Raw genomic sequence first — 20889 nt, 5'->3', positions numbered from 1 at the left:
GGTGAAACGGATTATGGTTGCAGGAACATGGTTAATGAAGGCCAGAAGGCTAACCACCGTGTGGTGGTAGTGAGGAGAGAGAGAGAGAGAGAGAGAGAGCTGCCCTCATGGTTAAATCACTAGAAATATCCTCATGTGCATACTCAGAAGGCTCTGCCATCTTTGAAGAGTTGAACTCCCCTGAAACTTTTTTTGTGAGTTGGTGAAGTGTCTTCATTGTGTGAAACCTTGGACCCTTTGCTCATTGCCTATAGTTACTGAGGTATACTCCTCAAAGAGTGCTATGGTTACTACAGGCAAAGCTCCAGACTGTCTTGGGAGGCAAGTTTTGGAAGGAAGCCAATATGAAGAAGCTCAAGGGTAGTTACTTTCTCAAAGCTCTGCCTTCCTGGGCTTAGGGACCCCAAGGGCCTCTTCTGGGATGTGGGGGAAGGGAGGTACATGAAGGCTTGGAGAGGAATCACTAGTCTGACTGAATCATATGCCTTCTCCTAAACATCTTTCTTAGGTGGCATGTATCTCCCAGGTTCAACTCCCGAATCTGCTTCTTAGACAGCTAGACGCTGTTTCAGAGAATGAAAGAATAAGTGATTTTTGTCAGAGAGCTAGAGAACTGAAGAACTAAGTAAGGGAGGCGCATGGGGCCTTTGAGATGGCTCAGCAGGCGACGGCACTTTATTTGAGGCTGAGGTTTAGAAGGTGGGGTCTTTGGTATGTGAATCAGATTAGAGCACAGTTCTCATTGTAAGACTGGTGTCTTTATAAGTGACAAATCACACACACACACACACGCACACATACATGCACACAAGCAATACACATGCGTGCATGCACACACGCAATACACATGTGTGCATGCACACACGCAATACACATGTGTGCATGCACACACACGCGCGTACACATACATGCGTGCGTGCACACACATACACACACATGCACACACAATCTCATTCTGTGGTGCTCTGCTCTACCTCAGGACTCTGCCAAGTCTCTTTTTAAAATACCTTATACATTCATGGTGTTGAAGAACCAGCAGCAGAAATGGACAGAGACAGACAGTATACCAACTCCGAGCTGTTTGTCTCCCTTCTGCTTGTGCACAAGGTTCAACTTAAATATCATCACAAATCTTTTCATTGTTTTTAAATTACTTCTTCCTCCATTTGATGTCCTTTACTGTCTGTTTCTCTGACAGCGAATTCCTATGCATTTGCTGTATCTGATTTGTGTACATGCAAGTTCAAATTGTACGCTTCTGTTCATGTTGCATCTGTAAAAAGCAGAAAGCATCTCATCATTCCTAGCAAATGCAGGCTCTTTCAAAACGTATAGGTGCTCAGGAAATATTTATTCAGTGTTCTGAAAAATTGTAGCAACCACTATACAGTTCGTCTTCCTCTTGTACCTTAGTAAGAACAACATCGGATGTTATTTAGTGTGGTCTCAGGAGTGACATCTATTGAACAAATATAAATGTTCAGAAAGTGTGATGAGGATTAAATCCATTGGAAATGATGCTATTTTTAAGAGGATTTGGTTTTATGGTGAAGCCTAAGAATTGAAGATTACTTTCCTTAATTCCACTACCTATAAATATATTATACTTTTAACAGCTTCTTCTACAGATAGTGAGGCCAGCTGTTGCCACCTGGTTGGTATACTAACAACCTCAGAAGCAGCACATCCCAACCTCAGTGTTATATGGATTTTCCATCCCGGCTCAGCCTTACCCTTTTCTTAATGAAAGTTGGACTTCAAAGTTAATATCACCATTGGGTACCATGGCAGGTAACAAAAAGTTCAAAGACTTTGTGGCTCTCCCAGGGGATACAGGATGAAGTTCTTTGAATCCCAATCCATTTCCTCTTCCCAGTTCTTATGGCTCTGGGTCTGTTTAAAAGACTCCCTGAAGAACTGGGGAATGGCTCAGTAGGTTAGGCATGTGCCTCCCAAGTCTGATGACCTGAGTTTAGATCCTAAGAGCCCAGGAGAAGCATGAAGAAGTAGTACAAGGTTCTATAATCCCAGCAAGTCCCTACCAGGAGAATGGACATTGGGTTTGCTTATGTACTGTAAGCAGCAGGAAAACAAGAGGCTCCATCTTCAAACAAGGATGAAGACAAGGATACCTCAGGACAGCTGACCTCTACAATCCCATCCCTGCATTGTGACATGTGTGCACACACTCACTCATAAACATGAACACACACACACACACACACACACACAAACCCTAGGTATACTTCCCCTACTGAAACATTGATTTTTCTCTTTCAACCTTGTCTCCTTGGTCCCATTCCATTGAACTCCTGACAGAGAGATCCATCATTTATTCTGCAGGGGTGTCTAAGATCTCTGATCAGTCATTCCCCCCTTGGTTCCTTGTCCTTGGAACTGCAATACCTCTTTCTTGATCTTTTCCTTTAAGATTGTTTTCTTTTTGTTTTCCTTTGACTCTATGGATTATATATATATGAAAAGAATAGTAAAAAAAAGAGAGCATGAAGTTGGAAGGGAGTCCTGGTGGAAGTCTTGGAGGAGCTGGAAGGGACAGTGGGCAGGGATATGATCAAAATACATTATACGCATGTGTGAAGTCCTCAAAGAACAGATAAAAACATGTTTTAAAATGCTACTGTTCCCCATTTGCAAATATTTGAGTGGATGCCACAACACTGACAAACGTAAATGTCAGAGTTCAGAACTAGTTGAAGCCATGTTACAAATTAAATAATAGGGCTTGAGAGATGGCTCAGCAGTTAAGGGCACTTACTGCTCTTGCAGGGGAACCCAGGTTTGGTTCCCGGCACCCATGGAGGCTGAGTGTGAATAACCACCTGTAACTCCAGTTCCTGTGGCTCTGCCTCCAGCTTCTGCCATCCACAAGTACCGCATGCTTGCGGAGCAAGTACATGCATCCAGGCAAAACACTTATAAATGTAAAGTTTAAAAAAATCTTATTACTTTATCTCAGAAATAGAATTTAGTATCTCTGTGTCACTGGAATGCTAGATACAGTCAGTTTCTTTGTTTCAAAAAACAGATTGCCCAGTACCGAAAACTTCACTCCTTAAGATCAAAGAGGAATGATTTTTTCCTATAAAATTGAGATTTTTTTTTAAGAGAATGAAATAAGTGAAACCAAGTAAGATGATAGAATTAGATGTTTGCGTTGTTCAGAATTGCAGAGCTGGGAGGATGTGGCGTGGGGCCAGAGGACTTGCCTAGCATGTTCCGAGCCCTAGGTTCTGTCCTTAGTACTGAGAACAAACACCGCATCAAAACAAAAACCTTTGGTTCCGGGAAGCATTTGGAAACGAAAACAACCTCCCTAGCCTCTCACACCTCCCTCCCAAGAGATGACTGTACCTGGAAAATGATTTAATCCAGTTGAGCAAAACAGCGCATCAATGACTCATATGAAGAAGGAAATCACAACCTTTGGCTGCATGAATGGAGGCTTGTGCAGCTGTCCTTACCCTCCCCCATCTGTCCAAACAATCCGTGGGAAGGAGGAGGAACCCAGGATTTGTGCTAGATTTACGGTGATTGAAAGGCGAATAAGGAAAGCTATCTTGCAATCCAGACAGGACTGGGATCTTTAGTAGTGGCCTGTGATTGGGCAGAGGGCGAGAGAACAAGAGGAGAAGGGACGTAAGGATCAAGCCAAGCAAGGAAAACGCAGGTTTCCTTCATACCTTTGAACCTCCCAGATTTTGGTCCACACCCTTTGTCAACTTTTGCCGACCTGTACAGATCTGTTCGCTAAACCTGAGGACCTGAAAGAATGGGCCAGACTACAGTCTAATGCTGTGGATGGCTTTATTCAGTTCCTGTGTAATTTTACACGTAGATGAAACAAAGAAAGCCGTGACCCAAGGAAGGCTATTTCAGTTCAGAAGAACATGTAGTTTATTTATGCCATTAAGCACATACGAAATAGTAAGACAGTAGCCCTTTCCCAGGACTTTTTCAAGGAATCTAAACACAATTGTCTGGCACACACTAAAGATTATATCTGGAAAAGCATGCTAACAAGGCAGAAGGCCATATCCAGATTCAGGGTCCACAGAGGACAGCACTCAGCATAGCCTTTCCCCAGTCGGGGTTCCATAGCTGTGTGCTGGCACCCAACAAGAATAAACATATCTCATGAACTGAGTGTAAATGCTCATTGCAGGAGGCACGAAAACACATCCAAGACCAATTTAGGGAACAAAATGCACCTGAGGTAAAAGGCCTCTGCCTTTTTTCAGGGAGGCGTTGTTTATCACATGTCATTATTGTGATTGTGTTCTGACAGCGCCCACTGATCTTTCTTACCCTCCTCTACTCATGACATCTCCCACAACCACCCCACCATTCTTCCTTAGAGCTTCACGCTTTACTCAGTCTGGGACACCAATCTGACGCGTAAAAAAATACCACCACGCCTTGGCCTCAATTTCAAATATTTACGAGAGTTTCTTTTCCTCAAGCAGAGAGTAAACCTTCAAAATGAGATTTTGCACATTTGTTCAAACTTTTTGAAATTTGATGGGCATGTGATGTAACTTTAATACCCGATTCCTTTCTGGTCATAGCCAAAACTCATCCAAGAGCATGCTTGGTGTGGGAGGTCCTTCTGCCTATGCGTTACTTTTATTGGTTAATGAATAAAGAATCTGTTTTGGACCTTTAGGAGATCAGAACTTAATTAGGCACGGAAAGCTAGGTTGAATGCTGGGAGAAAGAAAGGCAGAGTCACAGAGAAGCCATTGGAGCCCTGGCAGGTGATGCACAGATTAATAGTGATGGGTTAAATAAACATGGAAGGGTTAGCCAATAAGAAACTAGAGCTATTGGGCCAAGCAGTGATTTAAATAATACAGTTTCTATGTGATTATTTCAGGGCTGAGCAGCCGGGAACAAACGAGCAGCTTCCTCCAACACATGTTAACCTTCTGTTTGTCTTGGCACTTGTGCTCCTAGGCTCTAGATGTGATGATCTGAGTGTTACCCTGTCACACACAGGTGTGACTTTCCCACAGAGCCACGTGGAGGACAATCTATCATTCTGTTTGATGGCGTGTGCTGGTCAGTGTCCCGTCCTTAGCTGTCTAGTTGAAGTGCCCTTGTGTAACCGCACCCAGGCATATGTGTGGTAACTCTCAGGAGGGTGCTGAAAGGGCTGGAGAGATGATGGCTCAGTGAAGAAGAATTCTTGCTGTCAAACATTAGGCTGAGTTAGGGGAATCCTGCCAAAGAGGGACGAAGGATTGTAGGAGCCAGAGGGGTCAAGGACATCACAAGGAAATCCACAGCAACAACTAACTGGCTCATAGGGTCGTAGAGTCTGAACCAACAACCAGGGAGCCTGCATGGGACTGACCTAGACCCTCTATACGTGACTGTTGTGTAGCTTGGTCTTCTTGTGGGACTCCCAACAATAGGAACAGGGGCTGTTCCTAAAGCTTTGGCTGGCTCTTGGGAACCTGTTTCTTCTTCTGGGTAGCCATGCCTGGTCTTAATACAAGGGAAGAAACAGTCTTACCTCAACTTGATATACCATGCTTGTTGACACCCAGGGGAGACCTGCCCCTTTCTGAACAGTAATAGAGAAGTGGATGGGGGTATGGTGGATGGGAGGGGAGGGAATGGGAGAAGAGGAGGGAGAGGAAACTGTGATTGGTCTGAAAAGTAAATAAATAAAATTTAAAAATTTTAATTATATATATATACACATCACTGCTGCTTTTCAAGAGAACTGGAGTTAAGGCCACAGTACCTATGGCAGACACTTGCTACCACCTGCCAGCCCAGCTCTAAGGGATTAGATACAGTCCCAGGGGATCTGGTGCCCTCTTCTGGCCTCCTGAGAGTACTACAGGCTTATGATGCACAAGCTATATGTGCAGGCTAAACCCTCACATAAAAATTTTAAAAATCTATCCTTTTATAAGTGAAATCGTGATCTTACTGAATTTGGCTGTTCTGAAGTGTGCTCCTAGGTAGCCAGCATCATTTCTTTGTACGTTGCTGCCAACTTTATAAGCAGGATCCGTAAACCAAATTGGAGTACGTTTCTTCCTGTGACTTAAAGATGGTCTGAAAACCACAGGCACGGAGCCTTTGGAGTTCTGCTATCTAGAAACAGACAGGACCACGTTTAGCTTTTCCGCTAGTTCTTCACTCCTCAGATTTAGTCACCAGGTAAAAATAAGCTAGTATAAGATACTGATTTTTTTTTCCAGAGAATCTGGGGATGGCTTTGTGATTAGCGTGGCAGGTACCCACAGAGTCAAGGCTGGGCTGCAGCTGGTGGCACTGTTGGGAGTCCGGGGAACCTTTCAGAAGTTGTGCCTCATGGTAGAAAGCTAGGCCTCTGGAGGATGAGTCTTGAAGAGGGTGCTGGAACTCTGCCACCCCCTTTGCTTTCCCGGTCAGCATTCCTAACTGTCCTCGTTGGGGTTACCATTACTGTGATGAAACGCCATGACCAAAGGACTTGGGAAGGAAAGAGTTTATTATGCTTCCACATCACAGTTCATCATCAAAGGAAGTCAGGACAGGAACTCAAGCAGGGCAGGAACTTGGAGGCAGGAACTGATATAGAGGCCATGGAGGGTGCTGCTTACTGGCTTGCTCCTCATGGCTTGCTCAGCCTGCTTTCTTATAGCACCCAGGACTACCAGCCCAGAGGTGGCACCACCCAGAGAGGGCGGGGCTCTGCCCATCAATCACTAATCAAGAAAATGCCCTCTAGGCTTGCCTATAGCCAGGTCTTATAAAGGCATTTTCTCAATGAAGGCTCCCTTCTCTCTGATGACTCTAGTCTGTGTCAAGTTGACAGAAAACTAGCAAGTACACTGAACCCCAAAAGTTGTGCAGCTAGTAAGCACAGCAACTCCACAGACAGGAAGTACCCTTGTGCCAGAACTCTGTTAGTCTGTGCAGCTGTGCCCCAGTAGCCAAGCAGGTTGAAAAGAGAAAAATATGACAAACAGGCAGACCAACAAGATGCATTTTCATGTTAATATTGAACAATAGACATCAAAGATCATTTCTTTGCTCTCTTCAAGAAAAATGTGTTGCGTTTGACCAGTGAATACCGCTGTGCATGAGCGTGCATGTACTAATGTGCCGAGCTAGTTAGCTAATTGTCTTGGAGATCGTGGAAGGGGACATTGATACACAGGGATTTTAGAGCAGGATGCTGGTTGGTGGATGTGACCCTCCAGGAGGATGCAAGCGGTCGGTACCTGCACAAGTGAGGAATGGGTGTGAAAGACCTGGAGAACACACGCTTGGCTGCTGCCTTTCCACCCCAACTGGTTTCTCGGAACCCAATAGCAGGGTTTTTTTTGTTAAGTTGTATATAAAGGAGAGTTTATAAGTTAAATAACACAGAAAAAAAAAACCCTCTCAGCTTACAAGTTGGGATAGCTGCTCTCTAGAAGGGACCATACTTCTCAGAGGATTATGTGAGCATGAGTTGGGACATCTTAGAAGTTGGCGAAATGAGCAATCAGAGCAGTCATTTCAGTTGGGTCTCTGCCTGTCCCTTTGTCTGAGTTTTGGAAATCATCTTCTATTGTGAGCAAATCAGCAAGAGCTTCAAATCCGTAATTGTGTATTGAGTGCTTACTGTGTGCTGGGCTGTGGTGGGTGACGGGGTTACAAAGATAAAGACACACTGTCTCCTGGGAGCTCCTGGGAGGTGCGCATGGCCGATGATAACACAGATGGTCTGTGATAGACACTGAATGGTAAAGTGGGGCCGCACACATGAAAATGGTTTGCCCACCTCAAACATTTTAATTAAAAATGATTTGAAGAATACTGTTGATTAGGGCACTGAGGATCACACTTTTTTTTAAACAAATTTAAAAATACTCTGGAATATGGCTACAATTAAGACTTTCATGATGCCCTCCTTAAAATGAAATAGGCATAATTGGGATGTATATTGTGTATATACAAATACATAATTTGCATTATTCATACTTTATACATAATTTTAAGACTCATGCTGATAAATTATAACGATGAATATAATCATCTTGTGTCTTATTCATTTTTAATTTTGATCCTTAAAGCAATTTAAGTATTTGAGGATCACTGGACGTATAAAGGACCCTCTATTCTCTCATACCTTCCTGCTCATTATCTTTAACAGACAACAGTGTCCCACTAAGAATAAAGGAGATGCCAGGAAATATGGAGCAGAAGAAGCTGGTCCTGACAGGGTTATTTTGATAGACCCTCACAGACGAGGTGACATCTGAGTTAGGACTTGCTGCCTGGCCAAAGTTAGATAGGGAATAGCATTATGAGGCAGGGGAGCACCAGTGGGGAGCACCAGCAAAAAGCTGAGGCAATGAGGATTCACGCTTGGGAAGGCAGGCAGTCAGAAAGCAGAATGAGCGAGAGACCAGAGTCTGTGAACGCCTGCAGATGTGACCAACCTTGTTACTCTTCTGTGTTCTCCATGCATGCCATTTTCTTCAGCCCAGTCTGGTGTTTTCCAATTCATTAACATTGTAGATGATAATATTTTCAATATCCATGCCTCAAACTTAGAGCTTATCAGTTTTGATTCTCTAATCGTTCTTCTGGTCTTTCCATAATGCCTTACTTTGTGGAGATCACTTGAAATCCACCTTCTACCCTTAATGTGTAGGTGATGGAGGAAGGTCATTGGTTAATTATAACAAAGAAACTACTTGGCTCTCATAGGTTAAAACATAGGTGGGTGGAGTAAACAGAACAGAATGCTCGGAGGAAGAGGAAGTGAGCTCAGACTCGACAGCTCTGCTCTCTGGAGCAGATGCCATGCTCCCCTCTCCTGGGCACACGCGATGAAGCTCCGACCCAGGATGGATGTAGGCTAGAATCTCCCTGGTAAGCCACCTCGTGGGCTACACAGATTATTAGAAATGGGCTAGTCCAGGTACAAGAGTTAGCCGAGAAGAGGCTAGATATAACGGGCCAAGCAGTGTTTAAAAGAATACAGTTTCCGTGTAATTATTTCGGATATAAAGCTAGCCGGGTGGCGGGAAGCAGCCTGCTGCTCCTATTAAAACATGTAGGCTTGCTGGTCTCCAAAATTCCTTTAAAATCTGTTTAGTTAGTTTGCTCAGGCAAGGTCTTGATATATATATATATCAAGCTGGCTGGGAACTCACTGTGTAGCCCAAAATGGCCTTGAATTTGTCATCCTCCTGCCTGCGTCTCTTCAGTGCTGAAGTGGCAGGCGCTTGCCTTCCTGCAACCTCAGATCTGTCTCCCTTAACTTTTAAAATCTAAAAAAAACATTTTTATTGTGCTTTTGTCCTTGAAAAGTAATTCTGCTGGAGAAAAACCTAAGAGGACAACTATTCTTTTTTTCCTGAGCATTTTGAAAACCATTGTCAACTGTTCTTGAACTTCTATTGTTGCTTCGGAGACTATGCTCTTTGCCTTGCGTTCTGCAGCTCATTCCGCTCTATAGAACGAAGTGTTCCTCTTCTTTCTGTGGTCTGGAGTTGATCGTTTCCATTAGCTCTGACAAAGGTGGCCATTTTCTCTCCTGACACTGCCCTGCTCATACTGTCTCCTTTTTCCTTGGGGACTTAGGCTAGTTAAGGGTAGGGCTGGTGACTCTTTAGTCTAACTGGTTCTCATTTCTTCCCACCTCCCCTCACTCTTTTAAACTGTAAATCAGCCCTAAGTCCAAGGTGTTACTTTATCCTTCTTGCAAAGATTTTGACATCTCTTTTACCTCTTTCTTCTCCCTCTGCTCTTCTCTATACTCACTATGGCATCTGACCTTTCAAATGATCAACAAAGGGCTGTCCCCCAAGTCTCCTGCTTAATGCACCTTACAATCATTCCTTTTTATTTATATGTGACACTTGTTTGAAACATCTAGGACCCTGTCTTTCAAAAACAGTCATCTACAAAGCTCAGTCTTGAGAGTTGCGCAAACAAGTCACAAAAACCCGTCAGAAACATCTCATAACGTTAAAACTTAAAGGTAAGTGTAAGGGTTTTTTTTTTTTTGTGTGTGTGTGTTTAAAGTGGAAAACTGTCTTAGCAGTGAAGAGGATTGGCTGCTCTTCTAGAGGATGAGGGTTCAATTCCCAGCACCAACATGGCAGCTCACAACTGTCTGTAGTTCTAGTTTCAAGGCACCCAACAGCCTCTTCTGGTCTCTGTAAGCACCACCTCCTTGTGGTAAAACATTCATACAGCATACAAGAGTAACAAAGTAAACATTTATGAAATGATTTGATGTTTGGGCTCTTTTCTTTTCATCCCTATCCTGAAATGCATGTAGCGGGAGGCAATAGGTTGGTGACGCCAAGCAGAGAATAAATGCTAAGCACGTTAGCTTTACGTTACAAAACCTTCCAGAGCCAGAGCCCTTATGGTTCATTTCTCACCTTTTGAGGCTGCATCAGGCCCTGGGAGTGTGACATGACTAGAAATGAGCATTTCACACTTATGAAATGTTCCACCTACTGGAACAGACAGATACGAAGAAGATATTGGTGAAAATGTGAAATATTAGATTGAGTGTGTAAAAAATCAAAAATTCTGAGTTATATGATGCCTGCCATGTGTGAGTGCTGTCCTAAGAACTTTGTGTGCTGTCTTCTTTCATTCTTCTGTGTTCACAAGTAAGACTTCCAGTTCCTAGATAAGAAGACAGGCAGAGATGGACCAGGGCGGCGGCTCAGGCCTCATGCACAATTTCTCTACATACATGAGTGCTTAATTGTGAATCCCTAACACCTAAAAGGTTAGCTAGGGTTGTGTCTATCTGTCACCCCAGCAGTGGGGGAGGAGATAGGAGGAACTCCATGGTTCACAGGCCAACTGGCCTCGCCAAAAAAAAAAAAAATAATGTGAGTTTCTAGCCCAGTGAGAGATTTTGGCCCAAGACAGTAAGGCAGGGGATGATGGAAGAACACACCCAACGTGTGTCTCTGGCCTCTAGTGTACGCATGTGGGGGCACCCACAGTTGTATGCCTTCTCCACACACAAACTGAGATGCTTCATTAATCTAGTAGGTACCCCAATCTGATCAATTTCACAATCAATGTTGGGCCTTGTGGTGTCTTGGGAGAACAAAAACTACATAAGATATCAAAGTAAATGTTAAATACATGAACAAGAAGTCCATAGAGGAAGGCTGGGCAGGATTTGTGTGTGTGTGTGTGTGTGTGTGTGTGTGTGTGTCTCATGTGTGTGGATGCTCACAGAGGCCAGAAGAGGATGTTGAATCTCCTTGGAGTTGGAGTTACAGGTGGTTGTGAGCCACCTGACAGGGATTCTGGAAGAGTAGCAAGTGTATACTCAGAACTGCTGAGATGTTTCTTTAGACTCCTAGCCTGTGGTGGACTTCTAAGTCTGAGTTGGGTAGGTAGATGGTGCCACAGTGACTGAAATGGCATTTTAGCATGTAGTGGAAAGGAGTCCAGCTTTGAGAACCACAACCCAGGTTAAGAACCATAACTCTTGAGAGATGTAGACATCCACACAAGTTATACTTCTCTGGGCTAAGAGTAAGTTATAGGTACACACACCGATTGTACCCAAGTTGGGGTCTGGACCTCTGATGACCTGGTTGGCTTCTAATCCAGCAAGGGGTTGCCACCCTACTTTGGGGATGGTGTCCTGGTGATGTGTATGGCCTCTGATCTGGTCGGGGGTCCTCTGGGGTTCAGGATGCTGGCCTGGCTTCTGCTGGGTGTTAGAGTCTTCTGCCAGCGGTGTGAGCTGTGGTAGGATGGGGAGAGGAAGGGCAGTTGGAGTTGCTGGGTGGGTGAGGGCAGGGCAGGAAGTGAAGGACAGGGTGGTGGCTTCCCTGTTTTGAGGGAACTGGCCTGGCCTCTGATAGGGTAGCAGGCTTCCGGCAGAGGTGTGGGCTGGGATATGGGTGGCAAGGAGGACGGGTGGTTGGGGTTATGCTGGGTAGACAGAGGCCGGGTTTGAGGGGGGCAGTCTTGCCTTGGGTTCAGGGAGCTGGCCTGGCACCCGGTGGGAAAGGGGGCTTCCAGCAGAGATGGGTGGGGAAATTTTTTCTGCCCCCTCTGATTCATATTACCAGACGACCAGACAACCGTCTAGACAAATCTCTAGGCAGATGGATTGTACAGCAAATATCCCAGTGTGAGCTCTGTGCCTGGGATGGTCACAGCCTCCTCTGCACTCCCATTCACAAAGAGAATACGGGATCAGAAAGTCTAAACCCTTCATGGTAGTTTTAGGTGACTTTTTGGTAATGTTCATCCCACCCTGCCTTGATAGGTTGATTGGTTTTTCAAACCGGTCTCATTTTCCCTTTCATCAGTTCGACTTGAATTGTGCTAATATACCAATGTGTGCCTTTGCCAGGGGCCTCAGAAATCTCTGAAGTGAATACCTTTGGTTTGGTCTTCCATCCCCCCACAGCGACCTGAACAGGTTTGTGTGATGAATACAGACAGAAGCCTCCCCCTTCTGCTGTATAGCTGAGCTGTTTCACGGTTGTCCAGAAGTTTACTCTACTCCATGGCAACAAGCGTTCTGCCCAGATTTCCCATCTGGTGTTTGAAGCCTGCGTCTTGCAGAGACTTGTACCACTGATAGTTACTATTCATCTGCCTTTGGCTTCAGTACTTCTGACGTTATCACTGTTGCTCATCCTAAACAGCCCTCGTTTCAAGTAAGAGGCACTTGGCCTTGTTTACTTAGCAGAAGGAACTTCGGTTCCTCATCTCAAAAACAAAGGGTTTGGCTGAGAAAGCCCCTGCCAACTGTTTTTAATGATTTGTGTATGTGATTGACAGTTTGCCTAGACAGAGACCACGGCCTGTAAGGTGGAAGGCCTGAGGGCCATGCCAGACTCTTAAATGAGTGAGCAAGTGAATGCTATCATGAACCCTGACTGTCTAGGAGTGAGGAGGCCATTTCACCATAAAGAATGCATCAGTTGTATTTTTCACTAGATTTTCTTTTTAGAGAGTTCTTTAAAATAAATCTGAAGGCTGAACATGACTTACAACTCCTGATTGTTAATGGTCTGGCATGATCCTTCTGTTCTTGTCTAGTGCCTGTTCTGGGTCTCCACAGGTGTGTGTGTGGTGTTTCTGAACATACTGAACATATCCTGTGTTAGTCTTTTGATAGTCTCAACTATTCTAGTTACCCCAACCTACCAAATGTCATATGTGTTATAGTCACTATGAATCGCTGGCTCCCAATCCCTGCTACTCAACAAGAGGGCCACAGACAGTGCTGGATGAACAAATATGCAAATAAGAGCAAGAAAAAATGGAAGCCTTGGATTGTGAATTGAAGTTCTCTAAGCTGGTGCTCCCATACCATTGCCAGCTGGTCTTTATTGGTAGTGCCTCTTGTTGCTTCCGCTTCCCCACCTCCATTGCTGGCATTCCCCTGCTGTCCTTTTTGGTCTACCCTGGATATTTATCGAGCACCAATTCATTTTTATCACCATCAGATTGTCCCGTTTCTTCGAGACTGTTCCTGCCCACACCACTGTTTCCCCCTCTGATGCAGTGAGGGAAGCGGCTCAGCATGCTCCCCCCACCGTGTCCATTTTTTTCCTCACCTGTCTGATGTATTTTAGCTCTGCAGCCGTAGGCTCTGCATGTGGAGACTAGATTTTAGTATTGGGGGTTTGCATTTACATTTTTTAAGCATTGTAAGTAGAATTAGCTTTATGGTGAGAAGAAGAAAGTGAAATGACCATCAATTTTTCAATAAAGAGACAGCTACTATTAATACATTTACAATCCTTTCAACATACACGTTCATGTGTACACCCATATCTATACCCACAACATATTATTATTAAAAATGTCATTATACGTGCATTTTTATAAAGATACTTTAACCTTATATAAAGGTTAATTTGCTGTTCACTAAATATGTCTTCATTATTTTAATCGTTTCAAACTTTTAAAAGCTGGTACAATAGATGATTTGTTGAATGTAAATATGTATAGAACCCATTATTTCTAGAAAATTTTGAATATGTATTTGTTCAAATTAAACCATGATATTAATCTTTAAAATGTTCTGGATGGGGAAAGGAGCAATATGATAACACACACTTTTAATCTGAGCACATGGGAGACGGAGGCAGGCAGATCTCCATGAGTTCAAGGCCAGCCTATCAACATAGCAATTCTGGACTTGCCGAGGTGACATAGAGAGTCCCAAATATACTTTCTCCTTTTTGATGGTCTGAAATGCTACACTGTCCCCCTTTCCCTACTGAATTATGAATTCTGGTCTAAATCCTTACACAATTTTAATATAATGTAGTATATTTTCTTTTGGGAAGTCTTACGGAATATCTATTATTATACCATTCATGGGCATAAATTGAAACATTTAAAATTTCCCAGGAACACAAGGAAGTTTTAAAATGTCTATTATATATATTGAAAGGTAATTTATTATATGCAAATAAAAAGATTTTTCTCCAACTACATAATGGGCCAGTGAGTATTACTGGTTGCAGACATTATAGGGCAGCTTAATTTCTCTTATTTTCCATTTTCATAAATATCAGCATTGAAAACCATTTTCATATAAATCAAAATAATTGGGATAAGAACAGTTTTATTACAGCAATATTGACTGGTTTTTTTGACTTTTAAATTATTTGTTTAAAATATGTATCAATTGCCAGTTATTTTTAACTGGTCTATTAGGTGATAAGCAATTAGTTCATTTGCCATTCAGTTGGTTCTGTTGATGGCAAAGGTCACAGTACTAGCAAAATATCACAAGGCGTCAGGTATAGGAGTTGCATATTATGTAATATATTATTTCATAAGGATTTGCACCTCCAAAGGGTGTGCTTATCATAGAAAGTCACTGTTGATCATGAGTTTTCCACAGGGGTAGCAAAATTGCCTCAGTTTCCCCATTTGGTTTACGTCTCTCCAGAATAAACTTTGTTTATTTTTATTGTGCTCAAAAGCATTTATTCATAATATATTTCAAATATGTGTATAAAAGTGTTATATTCCACTACTTACTTATGATGTTTATAATACATCACTTCTGAAAAAGTATTGATAAATTCTAATTTTATGGCTTTTTACGTAAGTATGTATAGGCTCTGATGAGTGCTGATTCCTCTTTTTTAGATGTTTATTGATTTAACCATTTAAAAAAGTTAAATCTCTATAATCATCTAATTATTTTAATTTAGGAATTGCTTCTGATCAAGATCACAATTTTTTAAGGTGTGTCTCAATGAACAAAGAAATTAATGTTTTCAGTTAAGCAATTATTTTTTTTCTGAGGTACATCTCCTTAATTCTCACTTCCCTAGATAAACAATTTTCTATTTTGTAAAGCTTTTTCAAATTTTAATTTTTCCTTAAACACTTTTTTTCTCATAATATTGCATCTGAAATAAAAACAGGAAGAGCCCTGAGATCTGGCTTGGTAGACCTATCATGCCATCTCCTATCACAGCGAAACAAGCCAACCAAAGCAGCCAAACCGAGGTGCCATTTCCTGCGTTCTAACCTTGTGACTTCCTACCTTTTCTTGCTGAGCAATCTACTTACAGAGAAAACAGCCAGAGCACACTTGCTCATTTCACTGTGTTCCAGGCGGATGCTGATTTCATCACCAGAATCATCACATTTACTCCCCACATTAGCCTTGTAAAGTATGAGTTAGTGTTTCCCATAACAGGCCAACAGCGATCTTATTAGGTTTAAGTTGGGTGGGTTTTTTTTTTTTTTTCACAACAGTGTTTCCCTTAATCACATCAGTGAAGGAGAAACGGTGCTCCTGGTCCCCATCAGTGAGTCTTCAGAAGAGCACGTCTGAAGTCTCAGGTCTACGCTTCTGCAGATGAGAATATGTATGCATTTTGCTTTTATGGATGACCAAATGCAAACTATTGTCATTCTTCCCTCCAAATTCAATCCCATTTGGTACCAAATATCTTTGAAAATTCATTCAACATCACTATAGTCTCCTTTGAAAACACTTGTGTTTTTAGTGTTAACAAGTGGCTATGATTTGCTAATATTCGATTCTTTCCCTTTTTCTCTTAAAGATAGTGTTTTTAGAAGAATCATCTCAGCAGGAGAAACTGGCCAAAGAATGGTGCTTCAAACCGTGTGAGATCAGAGAGCTGAGCCACCAGTAAGTCTCTGCCAACATCTTGCCTTTTGCTGGGAGCCAGTCCCAACGTTCCAGTTATCAGAAAATACAATGAGAGAGGGAGGCTGTCTGATTAAGCAGTTGGCCACCATTGGGGAAGATGGGTGAGAGGAAAACAATCTGAAGGACAGAAACTTTGAGGACCAGAGGCTGCCGTCGTTACTTTATCAAACATCTGTTGGGTATCTTGTGTACAGTATTAAAGTCTTGGCAAGTTGTTAGCCCCAAATAAGCATGGGGGGGGGGATGAAACAGGGAAACCATCAAGGAACAGAGTCTGAGGAACAACCACTCTGATGGCATGCTTAGGGAAGATCTGTGTCCAGAGTGCATTTGAGTTGACATTTTTGTGGTCTTTAATATCTATATAAAATGTGTTTCGTGTGGTGGGCTCACTGTCTCAATAGCCTGGCTGATTTCTTTTATATAAGTGAGAGCACTTCTCTTAAGCTCAAATATTTTTATCTAATTTCAAAAGGCTATTTTTTCAAATCCAATATAAGTGGAACTGCCATTTTCATTCTGAAAATACATTTAAGGCTTGGAAGGTGACTTTAGGAAGATGCAGTGAGAAGCTCCTTTAACTAGTGATGATATCAAATAGATTGGGTGACATGTTCTGACTGGGTGGCTTCTTCCAGCAATTTATTTATAACATGAGTGGAAGAGTGGGAAGTGCCAGCATAGGCCTGTAATCCCCGCACTTGGAGGTGGAGGCAAGTTCAAGGCTAGTCTGGGTTATATTTTGAGACCACACCTCAAAAAGAAAATGAGAAGTGGGGGTGGGACATGAAACTGTGGGTGTTGAGTAGTGTTAGAACACATGTTTATTATATATGAAGTCCTTGGCTTTAATTCCCAGCAATGCAAAAATAAAGTTAAATAAAAATAAAGAAATATAAAAGATGGGTGGGTATTCTGATTACTGCATATAGGGTTGTATATTGTTCTTTTTCTTGATTTTTAAAAGGGTAGGTCACTATTTCAGATTTAAAACTTGAAGCTGATGTTCTAAGGGAATTATGCTGATGAACATGAGATGGGGATGGGAAAAGTTGAAAATTGATGGAGGGGAGCTTCTTCATCTCCTTCTGGTACAACCAGTGGACCACCTCTTGGCCCTGTCTAATGTTGGCTCCTGATGTCTACCATCCAGCTCCAAGTCATTTTATGAATGGTGAACTGACTTCTAACCTTGGCCGCACTGACAAGTTGCAAGTCTGTAATCATCCCTGAGCTGCGTCTTGCTCTCTGTAAAATGAGGTGGTATATTTAAGGACATTGATTCCACCTGCTTCTCTCACATCCCACACTCCTGCATCTTTAATCTCGCAAGCCCCAGACTCACCCTTGAGTATGTGGACTTGGCTAATGTCATGTCCCAGGGCTTCCTGTGTTGGGATAAAGCTACACAGGATGCAGTGAGTCCTTCGATAGCCTGTCTTCTGCTCTTGAAGATGGCACCCTCAAACACTGCCTTTGCCTTTGCCTCTTTGCTCCTGCTAGCACACACGGGTTTCCCTTGAATTAAAAAAAAAAAAAAGTGAAGTCCCCTGACTTTCGCTGGGGAAGATGCCCAGTTCTCTCTCCATCACCCATATCTGGAGTGCATCACTTCTCAGCACCTTGGACAGAACCAAAGCAGCCTGAGCCTGGGAGTGAATCCCTTTGATGTTGAATGCCATGGGCTCACGGGCTCCGCTCATGGCAGTGGAGGTCCCATAGTCTCTCTGAGGCTTCACACATCTTGCCTTCGGATTTTTGTTACTGGTCACTTCCCTGCCTCCTATTTTACTCTCTCTGATATCTCTGTATCCTGGGTCTCCTCTATTTTCTTGACAACAGTTCTGCCCATGTCAATCATCACCACCCTCTCTTCCTCTCTCATTCTTAAGTGAATACTGACGCTCAAGAGTTAGCCTCATTTCTACAGAAAATTTCTGGCATTAGCAGCTTGTAGAGAAGGTTCTCAACCCCGAATCCTGTCTCTAATTCTTGTGTGACTGCTTACCCCACATCTTCAGTAACTTCCTGGACACCTAGAGGCCACAAGCTAGAGTCTAGCTAGGGTTTTGAGTGTGTTCATATGCTAGAAGTTGGACCCAGTGCAAAGATGTTGAGAAGTGGTGAGTTTTGAGAGGAGGGACCTGGTTAGAGATGATTGTTGGTGATCTTGCGAAGTGAGGGAGTCCTTGAGAGCATGTATTCTATTAAGGCGAGTCTACCTCGTACAGTTGGTTTATTCTGTATGCAGCTGGTTATTTGTATAGTTCTCTGTGTGTTGTCATGCAAGAAAGTATGTCTTGCCTAAGTAATGCATATACATTTTCAGAAGTTTGAGCTATATAAGCCTCTTTTAAAAAGCAAAGTATCCACCCTTAGGTAGTTTGTTACAGAAATAGGAAACAGTCTACTGCGTCATACGGTGACATTTGGCTTAAACTTATATCACGAGACCCCACACACCTGACTCTTCAACCAGGTTCTCTGACATTTTTGTGTTCACCCTCACATGCTCAACCTGTCTCTCTGACTCATCTCATTTCCCTCTAGGGAGTGATAAAATATGAAATTCTTCCTCTCATGTTTGGTCACTTGCTTTTCTGTTCCCATTACCATGACCTTTATTTAGTCGTGTTTTTTCCCCTTTGTTGTGTGTTTTTATAGAAATGTGCACATGTGTACATGCATGCACACATGTAGAAGCCAGAGTTTGTCATTCTCCACTATTGCTCAGGGAGGGCCCCTTTATTGAACTCCAGAGCTTATCAGTTCAGCTGGTATACTCAGCATATTCTGGGGGTCCCTTATCACTGCCTCCCCTGTGCTGGGATTAAAGGGGAGCTACTCTGCTCTCCTGGTATTTATGTGGGTGTTAGAAATTCGAACCCTGGTCCTTATGCTTGCCCAGGAAACACTTTATTCACTGGACCTTCTCTCTGGCCCCTCAACATCGTATTTTGGTAGTGATTCATGTTATTGTAAGAGTAGTTGCTTTTGTTTTCCTGTTGAGTAGTATTCCATTAGGACTCAGTTTGTTCATGTGTTTTTTTTTTTTCATGACAGTTTTTAATATTGTTTTCAGTTTGGGGCTATGAGCTGAACAAAAAGCTGCTGCAAACATTCTTGCCCAACCTTTTATAAACTTAAGCTTTATTCTCCTGAGAAGACACTTATGGGCGAAATTATTCACCAAGAGCCTCTGTGTGATGAGATCTCTCTGTCTCTGTCTCAGTATCTCTCTGAAACACACATGCCCCTAATATCTTGAGATATCATGAAGTCTCTGAAGGCGGAGTGATGTCTTACTTCTCTGTAGACTCCCCACAAGTCTTCACAGAGTTTCCTAAACACGTTTGGGAAACACCATCTAATGAGCACCAGACTGCTGTGAACTCCAAGATATTTCAGTTTCCGGTGGTAGGGGAAGTACGAGTCCCAGGGACAGAGGTACCCAGAGGGGACAGTACTGACACATTTCACGTTGTAGATGCCTTTGATGCCTTCCAACATATTCACGAGGTGTCACTGTTCTTTGTCACATAGAGTGTAGTGAACAAGACTACTGAGCCTAGAGGGGAGCTGCCAAGGTCAAGACTTCTCTCCAAAGCTCACAAGTTAATGGTTCGCTTTTCCAAGCTAATGATATTTCCCCAGCTTACATTTGTTGTTATATACATGAGAACACTGGGGCTGGAGAGATGGCTCAGAGGTTAACAGCACTGACTGCTTTTCAAGAGGTCCTAAGTTCAATTCCTGGCAACTGCATGGTGGCTCATGTAATGAGATCTGATGCCCTCTTCTGGTGTCCAGGAAAACATGCTATATATATAACCAATAAATAAATCTTTAAAAAAATGAGAACACCATTGTCCCACTCCACATGTTGAGCACATCATCTTATCACCACTACTGGCATTTGCTGATGTTTTTGTTTGCTAGGTTCCACTCTTGTATGCAATAACTCAATCCCCACAATTCTATGATCACAACCCTCTCCTCATTTTTCATATAGTGAAGGTGATAAACAGGGAGACTAGGTCACATGACGCACATCCCACTGCTTGTTAATGGTGGAGCCTCACTCAGGCAGTCTGATCTAGCATATGAAGATATGTATGTAACTGCTATAGCAAGCAGCCTACCATCACTGACACAGTGCTCAGGGAAAACTGTGTCCAGCACTAGTACATATAAACCCTCAGTAAGTGTTAGCTGCTTGCCCCACAGCCTCATTCCTATTTCTAGCTCCCCTTTTAACACAGAGCATTTTAAAGCTGCTCTTGCGTGAGTCTTACATCTGGATATATGGATGCATCACATTTGCTGGCTAAGGGTTTCTTCTTATGGTGTCGAGTTCAAGTTCTGTGGGTGATGGTCCAGGTGTTCTAGGAGAGAGGAGTGGAGTAGATATCATCTCTTAATAGATATGTGTTTGGATGAGTTGATGCGGTGAATTCCCAGGGGAACTGAATTAGCTCTTTAGATGAGCTTTATGAGTCTGCTAGCATTTGCTTTCCTTCCTCCTGTGGATAGTGCTTCTGAAAACTTAAAAATATCTATCCAAAACCCGTCGGTATAAAAATAAACAGAAATGTGGCTGGGGGAGGCTCAGCCAATCAGAAGCACGAGTGGAAAGCTGGGCACAGTGGTGGTGCATGCCTGCCTTCTCAGCACTCAGGAGGAGGAGGCAGGAGTAGTGTGAGTTCAGTGCCAGC

General features: G+C 42.9%; 1 protein-coding gene across 2 annotated transcripts in view; it reads left to right on the top strand.

Annotated features, from left to right (window-relative positions):
- The window catches only part of Gda (guanine deaminase), a 61110-nt gene that overhangs the window by 7107 nt on the left and 33114 nt on the right, over positions 1-20889 (top strand). The window contains exon 2 of one of the 2 annotated variants that reach the window (XM_005352036.2): positions 16065-16153. In XM_005352036.2, the coding sequence (XP_005352093.1) occupies positions 16065-16153 (89 nt within the window). The remainder of the gene's footprint in view (positions 1-16064; positions 16154-20889) is intronic. The other variant, XM_013348076.2, reaches the window with a different exon arrangement.

Source organism: Microtus ochrogaster, chromosome 8, assembly GCF_000317375.1.
Source record: "Microtus ochrogaster isolate Prairie Vole_2 chromosome 8, MicOch1.0, whole genome shotgun sequence".
Lineage (NCBI taxonomy): Eukaryota > Metazoa > Chordata > Mammalia > Rodentia > Cricetidae > Microtus > Microtus ochrogaster.
The sequence above is the reverse complement of the archived record's forward strand: the minus strand, read 5'-3'. Positions and strand labels throughout refer to the sequence as shown.